The sequence below is a fragment of the Sinohyriopsis cumingii genome, chromosome 18 (assembly GCF_028554795.1).
Source record: "Sinohyriopsis cumingii isolate HCF-2022 chromosome 18, ASM2855479v2, whole genome shotgun sequence".
In the NCBI taxonomy this organism is placed as follows: domain Eukaryota; kingdom Metazoa; phylum Mollusca; class Bivalvia; order Unionida; family Unionidae; genus Sinohyriopsis; species Sinohyriopsis cumingii.
The window spans coordinates 30,736,212-30,759,254 of record NC_142978.1 but is presented as its reverse complement, the minus strand read 5'-3'; the positions used below and the strand labels follow the sequence as shown (position 1 = coordinate 30,759,254).

The 23,043-nt window shown below is 34.0% G+C and overlaps 1 protein-coding gene across 3 annotated transcripts in view; it reads right to left on the bottom strand.

Moving 5' to 3' along the window:
* Positions 1-20,003, bottom strand: part of LOC149776313 (uncharacterized) — a 124,489-nt gene extending 104,486 nt beyond the window's left edge. For 2 of the 3 annotated variants that reach the window (XM_089942795.1, XM_089942797.1), the window contains exons 1-5: positions 19,646-19,765; positions 8,312-8,418; positions 5,070-5,136; positions 3,391-3,660; positions 2,931-3,137 (exon numbers count right to left, since the gene is read on the bottom strand). In XM_089942795.1, the coding sequence (XP_089798921.1) occupies positions 2,931-3,137; positions 3,391-3,660; positions 5,070-5,136; positions 8,312-8,418; positions 19,646-19,750 (756 nt within the window). In that variant the 5' untranslated portion in view covers positions 19,751-19,765. Of the gene's footprint in view, positions 1-2,930; positions 3,138-3,390; positions 3,661-5,069; positions 5,137-8,311; positions 8,419-19,645; positions 19,766-19,848 lie in introns of those variants that run through there. The other variant, XM_089942796.1, reaches the window with a different exon arrangement.
* Between the last annotated feature and the right edge of the window lie 3,040 nt (positions 20,004-23,043).

The window sequence follows — 23,043 nt, the reverse complement described above, 5'->3', positions numbered from 1 at the left end:
CCTAGATGTTTCAGTATGCCATGAATCATTACACAACCTTGATGTTAATGTATGCCACAAGTCATTACACAACCTAGATATTAGAGTATGCCATGAATCATTATACAACCTAGATGTTAATGTATGCCACGAGTCATTACAAACCCTAGATGTTAGAGTATGCCATGAATCATCACACAACCTAGACGTTAATGTATGCCACAAGTCATTACACACCCTAGATGTTTCAGTATGCCAAGAATCATTACACAACCTAGATGTTACTGTATGCCATGAATAATTACACAACCTTGATGTTACTGTATGCCACCAGTCATTCCACAACCTAGATGTCACTGTATGCCAAGAATCATTACACACCCTAGATGTTATTGTATGCCACCAGTCATTCCACAACCTAGATGTTACTGTATGCCAAGAATCATTACACACCCTAGATGTTACTGTATGCCACCAGTCATTACACAACCTAGATGTTACTGTATACCAAGAATCATTACACACCCTAGATGTTACTGTATGCCACAAGTCATTCCACAACCTAGATGTTACTGTATGCCAAGAATCATTACACAACCTAGATCTTACTGTATGACATGAATCATTATACAACCTAGATGTTACTGTATGCCACAAGTCATTCCACACCCTAGATGTTAGAGTATGCCAAGAATCATTACACAACCTAGATGTTACTGTATGCCATGAATTATTATACAACCTAGATGTTACTGTATGCCAAGAATCATTACACAACCTAGATGTTACTGTATGCCAAGAATCATTATACAACCTAGATGTTACTGTATGCTGTTACTGTATGACATGAATCATTATACAACCTAGATGTTACTGTATGCCACAAGTCATTCCACACCCTAGATGTTAGAGTATGCCATGAATCATTATACAACCTAGATCTTACTGTATGACATGAATCATTATACAACCTAGATCTTACTGTATGCCACAAGTCATTCCACACCCTAGATGTTAGAGTATGCCAAGAATCATTACACAACCTAGATGTTAGAGTATGCCATGAATCATTATACAACCTAGATGTTACTGTATGCCAAGAGTCATTACACAACCTAGATGTTACTGTATGCCATGAATCATTATACAACCTTGATGTTAATGTATGCCACAAGGCATTACACACCCTAGATGTTAGAGTATGCCAAGAATCATTACACAACCTAGATGTTACTGTATGCCATGAATTATTATACAACCTAGATGTTACTGTATGCCAAGAATCATTACACAACCTAGATGTTACTGTATGCCAAGAATCATTACACAACCTCAGGGATGGTCCTGGCTTTTAAAAAGCTGTCGCCAAAAAAATCGCCAACCTCAATATTTTGTCGCCAATTTTCAAAAAGTGTCGCCAAAAAAAGTAGTGTACATTTTTCCAAGTGTTAATTTAGTCTATTAATGTAACAGGCAATGAAAATTACAAAAGATGGATTAGTTAATACTTTAATTACAACAAGCATTAACAAAATGTTACAAAGTGTTACATGAAGATCCGTCGCGATTTTAGGGCTGTCCACTTGTTGAATGCAGTTTCAACGTCTAATTTTTCACATCTGTACATGCTGATTCTCATTAAATTCTCGAGAGATGAGATGCAGAGCTTATTTCTGATGTCAGTTTTTATGAGGTTCATCTTACTGAATCCACGTTCACAGTCCTCAGTGCTGACAGGTGACACCAGTAGTCTCTCAGCAGCCCCCCACCCCCATGGCTAGCTTCATAAAGCTTGTAGCGAATTGCTTCCTAAATCCCAAGAATGATCACTGAATGCTGTATAAATTTTCTCGACAAGAAAAATAGGATCTCCATTCCCATGAATGAAACTTACACGAGTCTACACCTGGCAATATTGGACCGTATATATAAGCATAAATTCACACCCAATTTAGGGATTCTTTCACTCCTGTATTTTGAGAAATAAATAATTATTATTAATTATGCAAAACTGTTCTTTTTTGCTATTTCTTGTTGCAGAGTTTAAGTCTCTGCAGCCATAAATCAGGACTGATGGCAAAAGGAAAACATCAATGAGCAAAATGCCGCACTGGCGACAGATGTAATTGTGATTTAGATTTTTTCCATTTGCTTTGTATTTATACACAGTAGTCGGTACTTCAAAGCTTATCAGTTTTCTATGAAGGTTCAGCAAAACTATTGTATTGGTATATGTATTAAAAAAAACCAGAAGGATTAGCCATACAATTAATTGTATCTGTTCTATTCGCGTCTTCAGAAGTCGGTCAGTTGTAGGTATAGTGCGGTAGCATGATTGACTGTATCGCAGCATACAGTACTCAGCCCAGATGTCAGCATAAGCAGATTATGATGTAACAATGCACTGTAAAGATGGGGTTGTCAATAAGAGCAAAGGATCGTTTGTGTAACAGATTGATTCCAATGCATTGCTTAGTCAAGTTTGTGGCTTCCTTTCGTTCTGCCTTTTAATTTATCCAGTCCAAATCATTGATTGTATGTACAAACTAAATATCCAAAAAGTATGTCGCCAAAAAAATCGCCAGATGGGATATTTTTGTCGCCAATAAGGAAAAAAAATCGCAATTTGCGACATTGGCGAAGCCCAGGACGATCCCTGCAACCTAGATGTTACTGTATGCCAAGAATCATTATACAATCTAGATGTTAATGTATGCCACAAGTCATTACACACCCTAGATGTTAGAGTATGCCAAGAATCATTACACAACCTTGATGTTACTGTATGCCAAGAATCATTACACACCCTAGATGTTACTGTATGCCACCAGTCAACATGCATATTATACATATCAATAAAAAGAAAAACATCAGGGCTTGAGAAGAACCTAAGACTTATTGCTGGTGGACTTGTGTCATGAGACAAAGACCGTGAAATAAGTATGTCTCACCTGAATCAAGCATGAGGACCCTGAACTCGTACCGCCTCCATCAATGACTTGTTTCTTATCTTCTTGTACTACTGTCTCAATTTTGATCTTTGATTCTTGTCTCTCTGACTGGTCAGCCGGCTTCACTGAGGATGTTGTAGTTATGTGGCCTTTTAGTTTCTGCCTTTCTCTATCATCAGCTATCTCTTTGAGAATTCTTGCATGTTCCTTTAATGATAGTAATAACAAACATATTTAATTAGTATTCTGAAGAGAATTTTTTTAATTACATTCCTAATTGTCTGACAGAAAACAATGTAATTTTCCAAAGCTAATGGAAAAAAAAGAAATACATAGGAATGGATACACATAAAGCAAGAGATAACACACATGTTCATTAATAAAAAAGCTACCAAGAATCCTATTTTAAAAAGGTTAAAGTAAAACTTTGAGATTAACTGGCAAATATTTCACATCACACCTCTTTCTGTTTTTTCTTTTCTGCATGTGCTTCCTTCTTTGCTTCTTCTCTCTTTTTATGCTCAAAATCCTCCTTAATCTTCCTTTGCTCTTCATTGAGATGGAGTCTGCTGACAACATCAGAATCTGACTGGCCTAAATTTGATGTTGAACTTTCACCCCTATTTTGTTTCATAATACTGTTTTCTGATTGGTTCAAAGTCTGTTCATTTCGATGTGGGGCAGGCTGTACAAATGGATTGGATCCTTCTTCAAATTTTGATTCTCCACCCTAAAGGTAATAACAAATATTGTACAACTGGTATACATGCAATAAACAAATCCAGTATAAAAGAAATATAAGAATAATTTTTGTAAAAAACAAGCACACAGAGTGTGTTAAAAAGGTAAAAAAGTCTTAACTATTTGTACAATTACATGACAGCAAAACAAACAGTCGACTCCACTTACTTGCATATCGGCTATTTGCATAATTCACTTATCTGCATAATTTATGTAGGCAAAGACTGTAAATTGCCTCCAGTTGGCCTTTAATTGCGCTTTGATATGACCTAGCTATAATAAGAGGGCAGATTACTATGCCAAAGCCCTGTTCAATTACTTTGATGGACTTTAAATTCAATTAGTTCATTATCATCTGAATCATTAGAAAGACATAAGAGTACAGATTTTTATTGCCTTGAAGATACTGTTATGTGCTGAAAGATCAGTGCCAATAAGCAGCATAAGCTGACAGATTTCTTTGGTTAAATTGATGATGGATTATATATAAAACTAAAGGCAAGTGAAACAAACTTTCATTAAATTCAGAATAACCCCATGAAGGAATTTTCATTGCCATAAATAAACCAGAATGTGTATTCCATGCTATGTTTGCTGTCCAACATGATCTATTTTTTGTAGTTAGAAAAATGTGTTTTTCAAAAAATTGACTCTTTCTTTTCTTCCTTCTAATACAGATATTTATCACTGGTATGATTCATCTTCCTATCGGTTATCTCTTTTAATTCTGGTCGGCTATGTTTATTTGCACAACCCAAAAAAGTGTATAAAATTCCTCGTCAAACTATCTGTGTAATTCTGTGGAATATATAGTCACTTCTTTCCAAGAGATAGTCACTATGGCAACCACCCTGAATGTCCCCCATGCAGTACAAATTTCATTTAGGACCAACTAGCTAATGAAATGAAAGGGTGTAAAGTTTCATGGCAACTCTTCAAGTTGCTTAGGACTAGTAGTGATAACAAACTTGTCACTGGATAAACAGATGATGGACTGATGACAGATTGACAGATGACAGACAAAAAGGCCATCCCTTACGCTTTCCTAGTTTATTACAAGTACTGCTGAGCTAATAATGCCACATTCTCATTATTCAACTTCAGATTTATGCTCCAAACAATAAACATGCTTGAAGGATCAAAATCTTTAAATTGGAACTGATGTGCAAATTATGCTAAAAAGGCAACAAAAACAGCAAGAACAGTTCCAAGTTAATTTTTAAGCCTGCATATGTACGTCTCACAAAACAAACTGTATGCATACTAATATCAGGTGACATGGCACTAATTCTTTTGTGCATAAAACAGATAGGTAATAAAAGTAAAATTCTATCCAAATTCACATTACACAATTCTAAACTCTTTCTTGATTCAAGCTCTTGATACAATTTATATTACCTTACGCAGCTTCAATTTGGGTTGTTCAAAAGCACTGCCTGCATACCCTGGTTTACCAGCAACTAACCTGTTGAAAATTAAAGATGGTGAACAACACACTTGTAATATCCTGACAGAATATAATGTGCTCTGTATTTTTTGAACAAGTTTGTCAAATACTTAAAGTACATTAATCAGCTCTGACCATGTATATTAATTAGTTCATACATAAAAGAGATGAAGATTTTCCATCTTAAATAGATATGCTTCTATAAGATTTAAAATGTTAATGAACTAAATCCAAAATTATGGGAATTGGCACCAGGACAGGATCCTAGATTTTTATGTGTGCTCCAATTACTATAAGGAGTAAATAAACAACAGCGCATTTAATCTCAAACCAGATAAAACCATAAAAGTCCCATGTCCATTCAGAAGTAGCCATAACAAATTTTTCAAGATGGCCACTATGTTGGCCATATTGGGTGTGAGACCAGCATAATTTTCATTTAGGACCAACCAGACATCAAAGACCTAGGGATGAAATGTGAATGAAGTTTTATGGCAGTTAGTTTGTGAGACGAAGTGATACCAAACTTGTATGGATGGTCAGACGAACAACAGACAATAATCTATCTCATTATTACGACCCTATGGTCTTAAACAAAGTAATAGAAAAGAGTGAAATGCAACAAGTTTTGTAAAATTCAACAAAAATAATTTATTTTCATTGAAGACAAAGTGAAAATTTAAAAAGAACTTACAGCAATGTGAATTAAATACCAATAATCCAAAAAGTTGTACACCTCTCCCTCAATAACACACATAATGGGGTCCAAAAACATAGATCGCACTGTAAGCAATAGCACAAATTACTAAGGGACCTCCTAAAAATAAGTAGTAGTTATGCCATCCACACTGGACAAACCATGGTGGGGGGGGGGGAGGAGGAGGAGAAAGGAGGGGGAAGAGACAGTGCTGTTTAATGGCTGAATACTCATTTGATAATTGCTTTGAGAACAATTGTCCATAAAAATTATTTTCTAACGAAGTTGCTAATTATTGTGTATAAATTACATTTATTTTCAAGATACCCAACATGTGAAAGCTCGTTAACAGTATTCCAACTGATTTCAACAGTCTACATGTGTATGCGAAAACTTTTGTAAATAACATCACTATTTTGTTGTTATTGATTAGTCCAGCTTACAATGTTATCACCAAGTTCGAAGCAGGTAGTCTACAAGACAGGGAAGCAGACTAGCTGTTGGAACACCATGAAACAAGATTCCTTTTTCTTCCAAAAACTAGCAAAATTTATTTCATGTAACAATCATCTGCACCAAAACTCAATTTTCTGGTTTTTAAAAATGGGATCACGAATTATCAAGGCGCAAGTTATCAAGGGAATCGTGTCTCACCAGTCTTATTAAATAAAGTTCTAATTAAATTCCAGTGGTATTCCAAATAAGATAGCAAAGGAGCTGAAACTGTTGTTGCACTGATAGTCACTAATATACTGTCACATTGGCCTGAAGCTCTATAATGTGCCAAAGTCTTTTGATGAATCATAATAAAGTAATCCATAATAACCATGTTTGAATTCACTGTAATTCCAAATCTTTCTGTCAACAAAATATTATCGAGCACTTTGTAATTCCAGAGATAAGTAATTTGAATAAATAATACCAGCCCAAATCAAAATCCTGAACACAACAATAAGACTGATTCTGCTTCAGACGTTATCACAGGAATAAATACTTTTCAGGTAAATAAGATTATGAAATCCTCTACTTCACCTAGGTTACAATTAGAATTCTCTACAAAAAACTATGACTAAACTTCCATTCTAGAAGATTCTGTTACAAAAATAATAATATAGAATGTGGTAAACATCAGGTAATTTTATGGGGGATATATCAATAGCAATGTCCCAGCCCCTAATAATCATGTTAACTTACATTGTTAATGATCCTAATATTTAGCCCACATTTCAAGAGAAAATCCTAGCTATGAATTATTTGTTTCCAAAAATAAAAATTATTGGTCAGATATAACACGAACTTGATTTTGGACAAGTTCAAGTCCAACATATAAGTATATATAACATAATTATGGAGAAAAACCTATTACAAATACGAAAACATTCCTACACTGGATTTATATTACAGGGAATCTATGATGAAACGAGATTTAAATCACTGGGCATATCTGGTCAAACTGGATTTACATTACTGTGCATATCTGGTTAAACTAGATATACATTACTGGGCATATCTGGTCAAACTGGATTTACATTACTGGGCATATCTGGTCAAACCAGATATACATTACTGTGCATATCTGGTCAAACTAGATATACATTACTGGGCATATCTGGTCAAACTGGATTTACATTATTGGGCATATCTGGTCAAACTAGATATACATTACTGGGCATATCTGGTCAAACTAGATTTACAATACTGGATATATCTGGTCAAACTGGATTTACATTATTGGGTATATCTGGTCAAACTAGATTTACAGTACTGGACATATCTGGTCAAACTAGATATACGTTACTGGGCATATCTGGTCAAACTAGATTTACATTACTGGGCATATCTGGTCAAACTGGATGAGCATCAAAGAATTTTATAGGGGGTTCTCTGAGGGCTAATCAGCCAATGTCCAATGTAAACATTGAAAATCATGCAGAATTTATACATTGTGCAGTTAGCTCAGATATTAAGAAATTGCTCACATTTGGCCTATTTACCTCAAAAACAAAGGACCAATTTAGTCCTACAATGTAAGATGCCTCCCTTGATGTTTTTAGGTCACTGTCATACGGCCTAAATAAAGGCATTGTGTAAGCATGTTCCATGGCTGACTAAGACCAGAATGAGAAGTAAAATTCTCAGGAACATCTCACACACATGGCTGCCCATACTGACGCTTTTCTACAAACAAAAGTCATATTGCTTAAGTCAGACTTTACTTACCCTAACGTCTTTTTTTCTAATACATTCAAATTTGGACAGAAGCACACAAAAAAAAAACGTTTATCAAACTCCATTAACCTACAATTCAGCTAGCTGAAATGCAATGGAAGTAAAAAAAATGCAGAAATCACTTAAAAAGATGACAGATATCTTGAATGAAACTAAGCTATCTCAACACTTTATTCAATATTAGTAATATTTTTTTTTTAGGGGAGGCATCTTACATTGTAGGACTAGGGACCAATCACTGTGGGGAAACCCCTAGCTTCTACTAACCATTCAACAGCAGATTCAACAGTGATCTTGCCATACTGAAGCGCATCCTGACAATCCTGCAGCTCAAAGCCCATTGACATTAGACACACAATCACATCATCTACACTCTGAAAAAAAAAAGAACATAAAACAAGTGTCCATCAAGAGTACATAACATGGCAGTCACATGATATCAATAAAAACAGCACTAACATGTGCTTTCCAAGAGGCAGTGAACTATGACCCTACACCCCAAAATAAATTTTTAAAAATATCTATAAAATAGGGTAGTAAGGGTCAGCGGAAACTCTGGTCATACAATGCATGACATATCACATGTTATTTATATTTTGGTGCTAAAACAAAAGTATCATTTGGTTACTGTAAACACCAAAACATGCTCAAAAAATGAAATACACAGAAACGCACTGAAATACAGAATTATTTATGTTTTGGGTGTATAAATTGGTGTACTCTCTGATATTTGGTTTGTAATTGTTATAATAATAATAATAATAATAATCAAACAATATTTAGGTGATTTTGATATGATTTGCTTTTTACCAATTTCTGGTGCAATTCATGTAATGACATCACTTGGTGATACTTGATTTCACTCGATTGGACAGGTATGATAAATCGCTAATTGGCCAGAACTTAAAATATATTGGTGAGATTACAATTTTGATAATCTAGAAAGTGTATTTACATATTTAAGTTGGACTTTACTTATTTATGTGTTTTAAAGTAGATAAACGAAAAAAACAGACATACAAAATGAGGTAAATGATGTCCAATCAAATATGACCAAGTGACTTCATTAAATGAATGGAGCAGGCTGTTTCTGGAGTCTACTGTCAGATGCTAGTGTTTGTTGAAAAGAGGCTGTTAAAAGCATTTTATACTTTAATTGCTCATAAATATTTCTTATCATATATGTTCATGTGCTAATGTGATAATACAGTTTTGACATAAAATGTGTTCTTAATTTCCTGTCATTTCTGAAAGCGTTACATTCCAGAAAGATAAAAATGGGACATTACTCATCTACAAAAAAAAAAGATTCTAATAGCTTTTTTATCATTTCAAGAATATAAAGCTATGGCTTCTCTGGTACAAACTTGTATATTCTGATTTATAAATTTATAACCTGTAAAAGTTGTCTTGCTGGCTGGAAAAATAATGTTAAAAATTTTAATTTTTATCACCCCACAAAAGGGTCAAGCTAAACTTCAATTTTAGAGAGAAGTGTCTTATCCTTTTGGGCAGAACAGGGAGAAGTGAGAGTTAAACAGTGGAAGCAAAGCAAGAGATGCAATCGATATATATATATATATATATATATATATATATATATATATATATATATATATATATATATATATATATTGCAGTGTTTTATCTACCCATGCGTCATACGCCAAATATGCAGACATTTTCAATTTGAATCACAAAAATCATCACCGGTACATAAACTGATGCACCCGAATGTTATGTTTTACTCATTAACAAAAAACAAAGGTTCAGTCTAAAAATCATCGCCAGCAGGTAATTTGATGCACCCCAATATTATGTTTTGTTGATTGAAACAAAATTAAGGTTTGGTCTAACTACTTTAATGGCTAGATTACAACTCTCCACAATGGAAAACACATGTATATCAGTCTCTTCCGCTAATGCTATCATAACACATAGGGTTAAAACTGAGTGTGGAGCCTGGAGCTGACCTTATCTGACCTGTAACTGTCACATCAGCTGTAGCAACAAGATGTTATAACTGGATAATCACCATACCCAAGAAAGAGGTGGAAAATAAACACGTGAGTTTAAAGTGATTCTCATGAGAATCTATTATTTTATATGCACCTATGTCATGTAATGAAGCAACAATTTCCATTCACTCAATTTTAAACCTTGCATTGTTCCAATATACTGTCAGCATTCGACTGAAAATGACATTCAAGGCAAAAATAATTAAAATAGATCCAAAACAAAATAAATCATCTTCTGGACCTTGTTTATGATTGACTGATGATAATATGTCAAGGTCTTGCTAGGAATTTAAAATTAGGAGTCCAGCACTCCTATTCTGGAAAAAACAGGAGTCCCACCAGTAAAAGTTGCAGTCCCCTACCAGAAGCATATTAGGCATACCCAAATGACTAAATTTCCAGATGAGTAGAATCTGTGGTTGCCACTGAGTTTAATTTTCTAACTTCTTAACACCACTGATATATAACTCTTGTTTGTCCATTAAAGTGAGAGTGAATCATGTCAGGCCAAGGAAATGTCTTACTCCATGCACCAAGCTAAGCATCACACATAGTGTTCCATGTGAAATATCAGTTCTAGCAACTTTAGCACTCTGTTGAATCTTATTACAATCTTCGCCAATTTGCCCAAAAATACTTATCCAAATTTGCAAACAGCATTTTGTCTAACTCTCAACATGTCTTGATTTCAAGGTCACATGCACTGCTTATTCGGCTACACTTGGAAATGACCACAATAATGAAATCTAAAGTTGTTTGTTGGATGTACTCTTACACAAAAGTACATCACAAAATCTTTCTGCCTCTAAATTCAGTCATTCTCAATATCAGTTCATTTTCCCACCACTCTGCAGCTAGTCAATTCTTTGAACTTGTCACCAAGCTATTGGGTCATGTTCTTCAGATATACTCTTACAATGACAACATGCACATCTGGGGTCTTTCAGCCACTGAATTTTCTCATCGTACATATCAGCACAGCTAAAATGATCATATGATCAACATATTTTCCCACTCAGCAGATGGTTGAAGCAGGACTGGCAAGTCCTTGAATTTGCCGTCCAGCAAATGTGTGAGTATGGAGGACTCCTGTATAAGTGATTTTCTGCATTCCAGGTAAACAAATTGCATCCAAATATGCGTGATTAAGCGTTTCCTAGACCTCTGTATTGTTATCGAACCAAAAATGAGGTAACGGTTACTCATAAGATAAAATGTAGTTTGTGCAGCAATGGTTGAAAACACAGCTGGCAACGTTTTCAAAAAGAAGTTAAGTCGAGTGAAGAATGTGACAGTTAAAATGTCTTTATATTTTGCCATATTTGTACAAAGGCTAAAAAAAACCACCATGACCAAATGTGCAAAAAACAATAACTTTCAGAACAGTACTCTGGCAAGGCATGCTGGGTTGCCAGAACACAAACTAATGACTGAAGGTCCATAACACGGTTACAAAAACATTCTTCCAAACAAGACACAGCAGTGAAAGCGCAACTTAAGTGTGTACATTGGCTGAGTGTAGAAGACATCCCTTGTTTTAAAATACAAATATCTTCTTAATTTAATACACAACTTAGTAGCTGAAGAAATTGATGGAATTGGCATTTGGAAGAATTCTGCCAATCAGTATGACTCGGCTACTACCTGTTCAGAGTTACTGGAGCACCTATCAAATGTTGTTGAGGATAGTCTTATACATGATATACAAATTTCGTCATTTAAACAATGGCAGATGAAAGCACTGACACAGCCAACAATAAATGCCTTGTCATATATGCTCAGATTATTTCTGATGACACAAAACCTTCAACAAGACTTTTAACAAATATATAATGTTCACATGCTTCTGGCAAGGAAACTGCCTTATTGGCTTTAGTCACATTATATAACTAACATTTTCGTTATGTATTTAAACAATGTAATTATATTTTAAAAACTAATGAAAAACGATCATCGGCTAGAATAAGATTCATAGGGTTGGATTTTGACTCGCTGTTTTTTGCCTTGATGAGTCAAATGACTTACATGAAGCCATTTGTAGATAAAACACTGATAGTGCATGTTGTATGTATGTGTTTTCGTTATCTAATTTCAGTTATGCTATTTCTCAGTATGCATATCTGCATTTAACACTGGTTTTAAGCAATATTTAGTTTCAATAAGAAACTTTCCAAATTGTATGTATAATAAATATTGATATAAATACATTTTGTATGCATATACAAATTGTCATATTCATATGCAGTGTATTCTGGCCACATGACTTAAAAGTATTGTAGAAACTATACATTGTAATGAATTTTGACTGATAGGAGTAACTAGGTTACAATATTGTAATTGCAAGTTAGTAAAAATGCTTAATCAACTAATCTTAAACAAGATTTTTGTTACTTTATGAATGTTCATTCTAAAATGGCAGTTGAAAAAAAAATTTAAACTTGTTTGAAACAACCCGTAACATGTACATGAGTAAATGTCTTCATACCAATTTGTTCGTCTCAATTTCTTTTTTGCCAATAAAAGATTACCTGAACTTTTCAAAGATAGGCCTAACACAATGAAGCATTAATATGAATGAACTAAAACCTTTTCAACCGATCTGAAACAGCCAACATTGCAGTGCATCTATTTTTAGAAAGTGGTCTTTTTTTTTAATGTAACCACTCACATTCTAGCCTTGTTACAACAGTCCATTGATAGGATTTCAAAGTTATGGTTTTATTATTTGTCTTTGTACATCTAGTAGCATCAGGCATTGGTTAAATAGTATTTGCTTTGCAAAAATGAGTGAAAACAACAGCGCGTCTCAGTTTTCACAATACTGCATTGTCCCATATGATGGGACCTACATAACTACGTTTGTATGCAAAATCTTGAATAACATAATATTACGACATTGCTTTCCAAGCTGAATATTTTCCTTAATATATCTGCCCAAGTGTTTACCATAAAAGACAATCCAATAAAGTGGTACTTCCCAGACACAGCAATGTCCGCCATTATTCACCCTGATAGGTTCACTTATGGTTTCAATCTGATTTTATGAAGAAAATAAAGCACAAGTGGCAATTGAAATCATGAAGTTACCATCTCTGTTCTTAAAACACAAATTGCTATTTATATACTATATTTAAGTTTCAAAACACAAAACTGTATGTTTTTATCATCAAATGATAACTTGCAGAATACCTGTGAATGTGTAAGAGTTTGTCAGTGCAACTGAAATCAACACCAGCTATTTGACGGCTTGATGCCTACATCCTGCATTGAGCTATAACACCAGAAATAACTGGCTGAGGCATGTGAGCATCTCAAAACCTAGTCACTCAATGCATGTCTAAAAAATGACAGGGCAAAGTCATTTTCACTTTCATAACAGAAAAAGGCAAAGTTTTCATTTGCCCACTTCGTAATGTGACCCCTGAGCACTGTTACATGTGATGCGTCTGTCCAACTGGCTATGTGATGATGAACCACTAGCCCTATTATGATACTTTCAGTGAATTAAAAAGTAATATGTTCATTGTGGAGTCATTTTATATTTATCTAAATAAAGAAAACTTAAAACATGTTTGTGTCTGTCTGCATTCACCATTATGTGAGTAAAATTTGGGGTTCTATGTTTACCAAAAACCCCAAGAGTTCTACACAACATTCAGTCTGAACACCACACACTTGCTATTCTGTTGTGAAAAACTTATCATGCAACCAATCAGAGATTGTTTACAGCTGATCAGGATGCTTGCTAAGGATGTCTGTAAGGATATTCTGAGACTGTAAGGTGAACTGGTATGAATGAACTAAAAAATAAAATAAGAGAATTCTTTAAATGGGCAGCAAACATACTTAACATAAATTGCAGGGGTCATGCTACCAGATGAAGTGGTTGACTTAGTTGCAAGAAAAATGTAAAATTTCACCTTCTTCTGTTAGGAAAGCGAAAACAAATTTGCCCTATTTTTTAGACATACAATGACTGTCACAGCAGTTTATGAGTTCTGTGATGCTCCCTTGCTGTGGCCAGGAATTTCCAACAGTGTTGTGTTGTAACCAAACGGAAAATGTATCGTATGCAGTGCTGATACCAATTACCTCTACAAACAAACTCTTACAGGTTCACATGCTTGTTTTAATAGCTAACTGACCATTAACCCTTTAGGAAGCAAGATATCACTGCTTGATTCCTAAAGTTAGGATTAGTGTACTATGACGATGAAAATGTACCAACTTCTATTTCAAAATTTAAACACCAGTATGTTAGTAACTTTTTTTTAAATAAGATTTTAACTGCTATGTTTGTGTTATTTTCTTTATAAAATCAGTTTGAAACTGTAAGTGAACCTGTAACTGTAGATATTTCTGTGTCTATGATTCAAAATACCACATCATTAGATTGTCTGTTTTCATAAATAATGATGAAGGAAAATACATAAATCAATGAAAACAAAGTCTAAACATTATGTGATAGCAGATTTAGCCTAAATATTTAATCACATACATCAGAAACATATGGAAGAATGCTATGTTCTGGAATTTAAAAACGCCACTGTAATGGTCAAGGTTGTTTTCTGATGTCATTAGTTTTAGTAAATGCAACAAAGACAGTGAAACATACTATTTAAGCAATGCATGTTGTTACTACCAGTATGCAGGCAAATAATAAAACCATAAAATTACCTATCAATAGATTGAAGCTAGAAAGCAAGTAGTTATAGCAAGAAAATCCCTCTTTCTAAAAACAGATGCACTCACATGGCACAATATGTGTTCTTGGTTATGTTTATATGGTTGAAAAGAAAGGGTCTAGTTCAGTCATATATTGACTAATGCTTCAGTGTTTTGTCTATGTGTAATTACAGTAATGTTTTATTGGCAACAATGAAATTATCATGAACAGTATGGTATGAAGTCACTTGTGCATTTTCTCCGATGTACTTGTTACAGGAGTTGTTTCAAAGTAGTTTTGAAATCTTTTTGACTGCAATTTTATATAAATTTATATAAAATAAATTAAAAAATTAAGAGACTTTATAGCAACAGCAGCATCAGCTAAACAATAAGGACCAAAAAAGTTTTCTTTGACACCAAAATAGTTCAGAAATCGCCCTAGGCAAGTTGGCATACCACTGAACATACATAACTGCCAAGAAGTACATAAAGAATCAAAAGTATATATTGCAAAAGAAAATAATGCAACAAATTATAAATCTAGGACTATTTCAAAATTTTAAAGTACACGTACATTACAGACCAAAATACTAAATAATACATTGACCGTAAATATTCCTATTTTTAGATTATATCAGAATTACTATTGATGGCCAAAGTTGTCAAGAAAGCTGGCAAATTAATCAGCAATGAAGACACTGAATACAAAATATTAACAGATGTGGTGTAACTACTTCCAGCACCAAATCTGTCAACTGCTTGTTCCCAAATATTTTATGAATTTTAAATAGATAAAATTTAATGAAACTTGAACCAATGATTATCTTTTGTTGTTATGTGCTAATTGCAAATGGTCACTAAATTTTTTAAAATATTAAGAAAATGTCACATGAGAATATTTGTAAATTCCTAATGTAATGTTGAAGTTGTTTCTTGATGGATAAAAAGCACATGATAAATAGACACATTTTATATACATATTAAACATAAAGATGTTGCTGCTGATGCTGCTTTAATTCACTATGTTGTTACAATAGTTTTAATTATTATCCAAATAATAAATCAAATCATTAGTTAAATATCTAATTTGTCCTTTCTGTTATGTGAGTTACAAGGTAAAGACAGTAATGCTCTGACAAGTAATGTTTGGAAAGGAAAACTGACCGTTATCTTCCAACTGTTATTTCACAGAAGATGAGATACTAGACCGTGAGACAGATCCATAAAAAAATTTGATGTCAAAATGAAGCATTTAAAATTTGGGATTTATCTCATGCAATGATGTAAGAGGGACCACACCTGCAATTGGGAAGAAGCTGTACTACCAACAAAAAAAGAAAACAACAATGGTGTCATTTATAAGAAAAAGCCAGGCAAAACATCGGCAGAAAAAAAAAGTACACAAGTCAAAAAAATTTGAGGCAATTAAGTAACTTTGTATACATCTACTGTATGGCATGTCCATGCTTTTATTTCAATTCCTACATAATACCAATTTTACCCATACAAATATAAGCTTTCATACATGTAAAAGATTAGAACCACAGCTGTCGATTCAGATTTATTTTAGTAAAATTTTACATCATCCTAAATTATTATTTTGACAAAATGTCACTTGTACAAGCTAAGAATAAAACTTATTGTATCTTACTCCTCTATCCCATTTATATTTGGACATTCATCAGGAGATCAATGAAGATATGTGCAAGTTCTCGTTCATGCGACCGTAACTTGATTCCCCCTGCACTAGTAATAGCTCAATCCAATATCACACACTGTAATGCCAAACCGTCATTGTAAAAGTCCATAGAGATCAATAATTTTTGCCTGGAATTTGTTGCATAACATTTAATGTGTAGATCACTCAAAAATCACATACTATAGTATGATTAAATTTTAAAAATAAAAATATTTATAAATACGCTTAGATAACCCATGTTACTATAGCCAGAAAAATGCAAATAATAAAAATCACTAAAATAAATTTTATTTTGCTGTTTGATCATTCGAACACAAACAAATCATAATACATTTATCTTCATGAGAATTATGGAAAAAATATGCATATTTCGGTTTTTGAGTGTATTTCATGTTTCTAGTAATCCAATATCATGAGATATGTCTTACGTTGTATGACTATGTTTTCTCACTCATGCAACAGAGAAATCTATCTGTTCTGCTAACCTTACTTTTCTTAGCTCAGTCTAGTCATCTCAGACCAGTTGAGTTGTCTCAGTCAATATGTCCACGTTCTCAGAACTACTTTTAAAAAAAGAAACCCTTGCCTGACGCAGTTGTTCTACAATCAAACAACAAAGCAACAACCAATATATAAGAAAAACATTGTAGCTTAATGTCAATCCATCTCTGAGAACACACCATACAAAAAATTTCGAGACAAAGATACACATGTATACAATGTCAAGCTTTTTGGTATTATGCTAGGTTGTTCCACACAGCATGGTCAATTTTATCCTATATGCAGGCCTAGCTCAGTAAATTTTCAGGTCAGCATCATTAATTGTAGCTAAGCTACCTAACTATTAAATACTTTGTATGAAACAAATTATATACTGTCAGCAACATTTAATGATGCTGACCTGAAAATTAACTGTGCTACAGATAGGATAAAATTCTCAATGCTTTATGAAATGAACTATGACAGAAAACACTGATCCATGCACATAGACTATAGATCTATGCACTTCATAGCCTCCCAACTCTCTTAACAACTACAGAAAACAGTAACTGCCAGAAATGTGTTATGTCAAACATGCTTTATTCTAATTTTGTTTAGCATCTACACTGTGTCCCAGCTGAATCAAAAATATACCTACAATATTTAATGACAAATAATGCACTTACCAGCCAGAAGAAATCACCTATCCATCAACACATTAATCCATAAGCAAATTTCACTGTAGCACTTGCCATATTTCCGAGACAGAAAAATAAATTTTTAAAGAATCCGTGAACTTGAAAGTTTATCACATGGTTATAAGCTAGGGTCCGTATTTGGAGGGTCTTTTATACACGAGGATAATTTTACAATCAATATTAAAGACAACACAAGTAAATCACAAACAGTTTCACTTCCTCCAAAGAAAAGGAGAACTATATATGATAGTGACACAGATCACTCATTACCCATTAATAATCTAATGCAACAAGTTACTCTTCATTACAGCTTGTACTAAGTATAACTACAGTAGAGCTGAATACCCAGTATTGTTTCATTATTTACAATATAACTTTTAAAAATTGGAACGGAACGGATGAAAATGAAAGTTTCTTGTAATAAATATTAATTATTTATTGTCAATTTCATATAACATCCATATTTTAAATGTGATAATACCTCATTACTATGCAACATTTTATGTTATTTTTCTTTGCTCATGCATATAAGCTCTGTACTTTGGATGCATTGGTCACACCAGTCCTCATTAACATACTGGCAATAATGAACAACATGTAAACATTTGCACATGAACTATATTACACTAGTGGTGAGTTCTTTTTACTTTAAAGGAAAATATTGGGTGAAAAAAATAATCTACATTTGGATTTGGACCGAGACAAGGAAATCCCAGTCTCGAGGTTACATTTCAGTAGTCTCGAGGCAAGCCTCGTGGGGAGACAAATAATGTAAACCCATGACTGGGGTTTCCTTGTCTCGGTCCAAACCCCAACATTCTAATTTCTATGTCGCCATGTCGACCAATTCTGCGCATCGGGTAATTCTGCACAACGATATGTCATTTCTGTAAACATTGGATCACGTGCTATTTTGGGTCAAAAATCCATTTTGTATCCAGAAAGAACAATCGTATATTAATTAAGAAAAGTGACATTTATAAAGTGTACAAAAATATCCCACATTTAGAAAAGAAATGCACATAAAAATGTGATTTCTAAATGGCAACTTGAAGACCCACTCCATGACCTTCTTGAGCCTGTAACCCAGAAAATTTGATTTGCTATGCATCTTTTAGAATAATACAAATAATTACATTATATAAAAGATGGAAATGTGTACCTTAAAACAAAACTGTATTTTAATCCAAGTTTCCAATTTTGCAAGAAGTTGTCCCACACGTACAAAATCGTCTGCTACCCAACATGTCTACTTGCCGCTAGAACATAAATCAACAAATTCCTCAGCGAATAGTCTCTTTCTAAATTCTGTAGTAATTTTTCCCCATCAACAAGATGTTGTAATCACATTACATCCTATTCACTGTTGTTTCTCTTCCACGTAATAGCTTATTTTTCATAAAATGTTGAACTTTACTAACTTTTTTACAAGATCGGTTTAGTTTGCATAATAACTCTTGCCATTTATTGGCATTTTTACATTGAATTTTGTAAAATTATCTATAAACCTGACCTAATTACTCGACTGAACTGCTGACAGAAACAGTCCAAAGTAATATATTTCATTTCTGTAGCCCAAATGGATAAACATGACATCTTTTCAAAGCTATATGCAGAATATGGCGACATATCGCGAGTCAGGAAAACGGGGTGGGGTTGGGTGGTATCGTCTGTGTCCAAAATTAATATTATTTTAAACAGAATATTCTGGTGACCATTTCATCTTTTCAAATGGTAAGCACTGCTTTATTTTATTTTCGTCAATCGCTCGAATTCCAAATGCGTTTTGCTTCAATATTGGAAACGAAAACCTTCGGTGCGCAGAAATGCCCGACAGTAGACTGAGCAGCATATAACTCGGACTAGCATTAGAACAATGGAGGATAGGATAAAACTGTATTATCTGCTTTATCCTACTTTTACAACAGCAGTAAAACTAAAAGTTTTCATTAACGTGCATCTAATATAGTGTCTACATATATAAATTTTAAATTTTACAAGTTGTGTGTTTTCTGCACGGATGTATCCAAATACATACTCGGAAATAGGTGATCGTCCAAAAAATCCAAGATAAATGTATTAACTTCGAGTCCCTACAGACCAACCAGTTGGTTTTCCATGCACAAATTGATTTCAGGACCATAATATATGCAGATTACAGAAATTATCAGTCCAAATTATGATTTTGTAATTATAATCGTAAATACAACAAATAGTGTCATCCTAAATTTCGTCTTCTACCTGTGTTTGGGTCGCCATTTCTGCGCAGTAATAAGTGATATTTTACAAGTAGCTTAGTAATCCATAATATTTCGGCCATAATTATTGAAATTATATAACTGTTAATAAATTAAAGGTAAAGTTGTCTGAATACTATTTTAATCATTTAATTTCAAAGGAAAGAATTTCTTTGAAAACATATAATTTAAATTCTATCGGCTACTTTAGGCAAAGTTTTGGACCAAACGAGATTCAACCGATCACTCCATTTACTTGAGGAAAATAAATGGTGCGAAAACCAATCTACGGAAGGTTCACTCACTAGGTGGCGATATGTAGTTTCGTATTTTGCAAAGATTATAATTTTAAAGAAATAGAATTTCCACAGATTTCCTCACTGGTTATTTTTAGTTAAAAAAGCCCTTGTATATCTTAGTTATGATTCAAAGAACATTAATTCCCTTTATTTTGGTTTATGTTGATAGGTGTAATATGGGTTATAGAGTACACAGCTTGGCCTTATTCCAGATGTGCATCTTTCAATAAAGTGCTATCTCCAGAGGTAAATTATATTTTTTTTAAAGAGCCGATAACTTTCTTAACATTTTATATATATGGTAATTTATACATTGCACGTTTAGAAGCTCGTATAGTCTAGTCTGGCAAAATTCATTTTCCCTTTTGAATAGCTGCTAAGGATAGTGTACTTTATACTCAGATTTTTTAGCACAATGCAGGGTTCCCAGTAGTCTGGTTCCCTGCTTAGTATGCTCCCTGCGTTCCACTCCGCTGCTTAGTATGCAGGGAGCATACTAAGCAGGAGACCAGACTAGGTTCCCACGCTACCGGGAATCGGGAAAAAGTCGGGAGAACCTATGATTTTTTTCCCGATTGTGAAAGGTCCTTGACTTTCGCAAATAGTGATTAAAGTCGGGAAAAACCCGGGAATTTTCCGTCTCCACTTCACGCCCGAAATAATCACGTAACTGAGCCGTACCTAAACTGATCATGAGTTAAGGTCTCACTGGACAGTTTATCTGGTGAATTTTCATCCAACAGTGACCAATTACAGAAAAATGAGAATAATTTTACACTGAAGATACAAATATAAAAAAACTAATGATTTTTGTAGAAAGCATACATGTGAGATTTTAACTGCGGCAATAAGGTTAATTCCTGATGCAAGTGGTGGCTTTTATACTGAACCAACACTGCCACCAACCCCTAACTTTTACATTCATTTTTGACAAGAAATAGCTATTTTGAATATTTTCCTGTGACAAGGCAGCTAAACGAATCAGTATGTGCTTTATGTATGAATAAAGTCACTAGTACTATAACAAATTAGCATACTTTTCATCAACCCTCAACCATCTGGATTTTTAGGTATTTACCTCTGTAGCAGTCACACATAAATACGTAAGCCAAGTCAGCAGCTCATTTGCAGCCCAAGTTACGCATTTGATCTCCAATGCTCATCTAACTGTGACAGGCAGTCACCAACAAGCCAACCTATTTCCAAGCCTAACTCAAAGTAAATCTAAACCACATTATAGATTTAGCTTAAGTGTGAATTTATAAATGATAGGCATGTGATAACTAGGTTCATGCCTTCTACCTTAAAAATTACGAGGGGTGTCAAAATACGAAACTATCCAGTTAGACCTAAATTGATTGAGTTCTACCCAGAATATTCGGAGAGGGCAGTATGGATCATTTGGGTACATGCAAGAAAACATATAAGCTGAGTCAATCCAAATGCTCAGCGGATTGCTCGATACAGAGATAGTATGAAAACCAGTCTAGCATCACAAGAGGCCCCCATGATCCTGGCAAAGGGTAGCGGCTTACCTTATGGCCGAGCAAACTTAAACTTTGTTAGATCGAGTGATACATGCTTGAAATTGATATGAAAAATACATGTTTTCTCAGAAATTGTGAGTATTAAAATCATTATCTCTTTTATATGCTGAAAGACAAGATAAAACTACGGCGTTGATGAAATGTTACCTGGCACTAGCGATTTGCATTGTCAGTCGCATGAGTACACAAATTTAACAACCCACATTTTCAAATGTTGTAGAGAAGAAAACAAAATTAAAAAATATTAAATGAAAGTCGTATCTGGTTGTAATAAAAATACAAAACAAAAAACGAAAGAACACAAAAAGTTCTCTTTTTTATATATTCCGAGAACAACTTCTGGAGTTTTGTATCACGTGACTAACACGTTGACCTGTGCTCTCTGTTTGATGAATCCGACTGGCCAGATTGCTGGTTTTTACAAAAAGTATCTGACTTGAATTTAAAATAACTGAATTTCTGCACAACAACATTAAAAACGAGTTTGTTGTTGATATCACGTGACTTCCGATGTCGTTGTTTTCAAATTTGTGAAGTCATGTGACTAGTAATGCAAAATTCGAGTACAGGGTTAGGTTTTATCTATGCCGTATTTTGGCCTAGTCTGTCAGTGGATTAAAGACATAACGTTTATAATACATGCCATTTCTAAAAAAATATAAAACATTATCCTATCGATTTAATGCAGGTATGAGTCGATATAATATAAGTTTAAATTTTCTAGGCCCGCTGAAAAGCGACTACCATATGTCGCTACCGCACGGTGGCGGCAAATTCCAAATTTTCGATATGCAGTTGCAATGACCACACACCCCAACCTAAATGTTCAACTATGAAAAATGGGGTGGTAATATTTGGAGGAAACTCGGGTTAGAAAACAGACTGCTATTCGTTTTAAGCCAAATTTGTAGCCCAAATTGTTGAATCTCAAAGCTGAAATGAGAAATTGTCGTTCCTTGTATTACAATGCTGTCGGGCATTTCTGCGCACATAAGGTTTGCATCTCCAATACTGAAGCAAAACGCATACTGAATTCGATCGATTGACGAAAATAAAATAAAGCAATGCTTACCATTTGAAAAGAGGTAGTTGTTACCAGAATATTCTGTTCAAAATGATATTAATTTTGGACATAGTGGATACCACCCCCGTGTTTTCCTGACTCGCGATGTGTCGGCCTATTCTGCGCACAGCGTTGAAAAGATGTAATATTTATTAATCGGGCAATAGAAATGAAATACATCACTCTGGACCGTTTCTGTCAGCATTTCAGTCGATAAATTAGATCAGATTTATAGCTAGTTTTATAAAATTGAACGTAATAATGCCAATAAATGGCAAGATATATTAAGC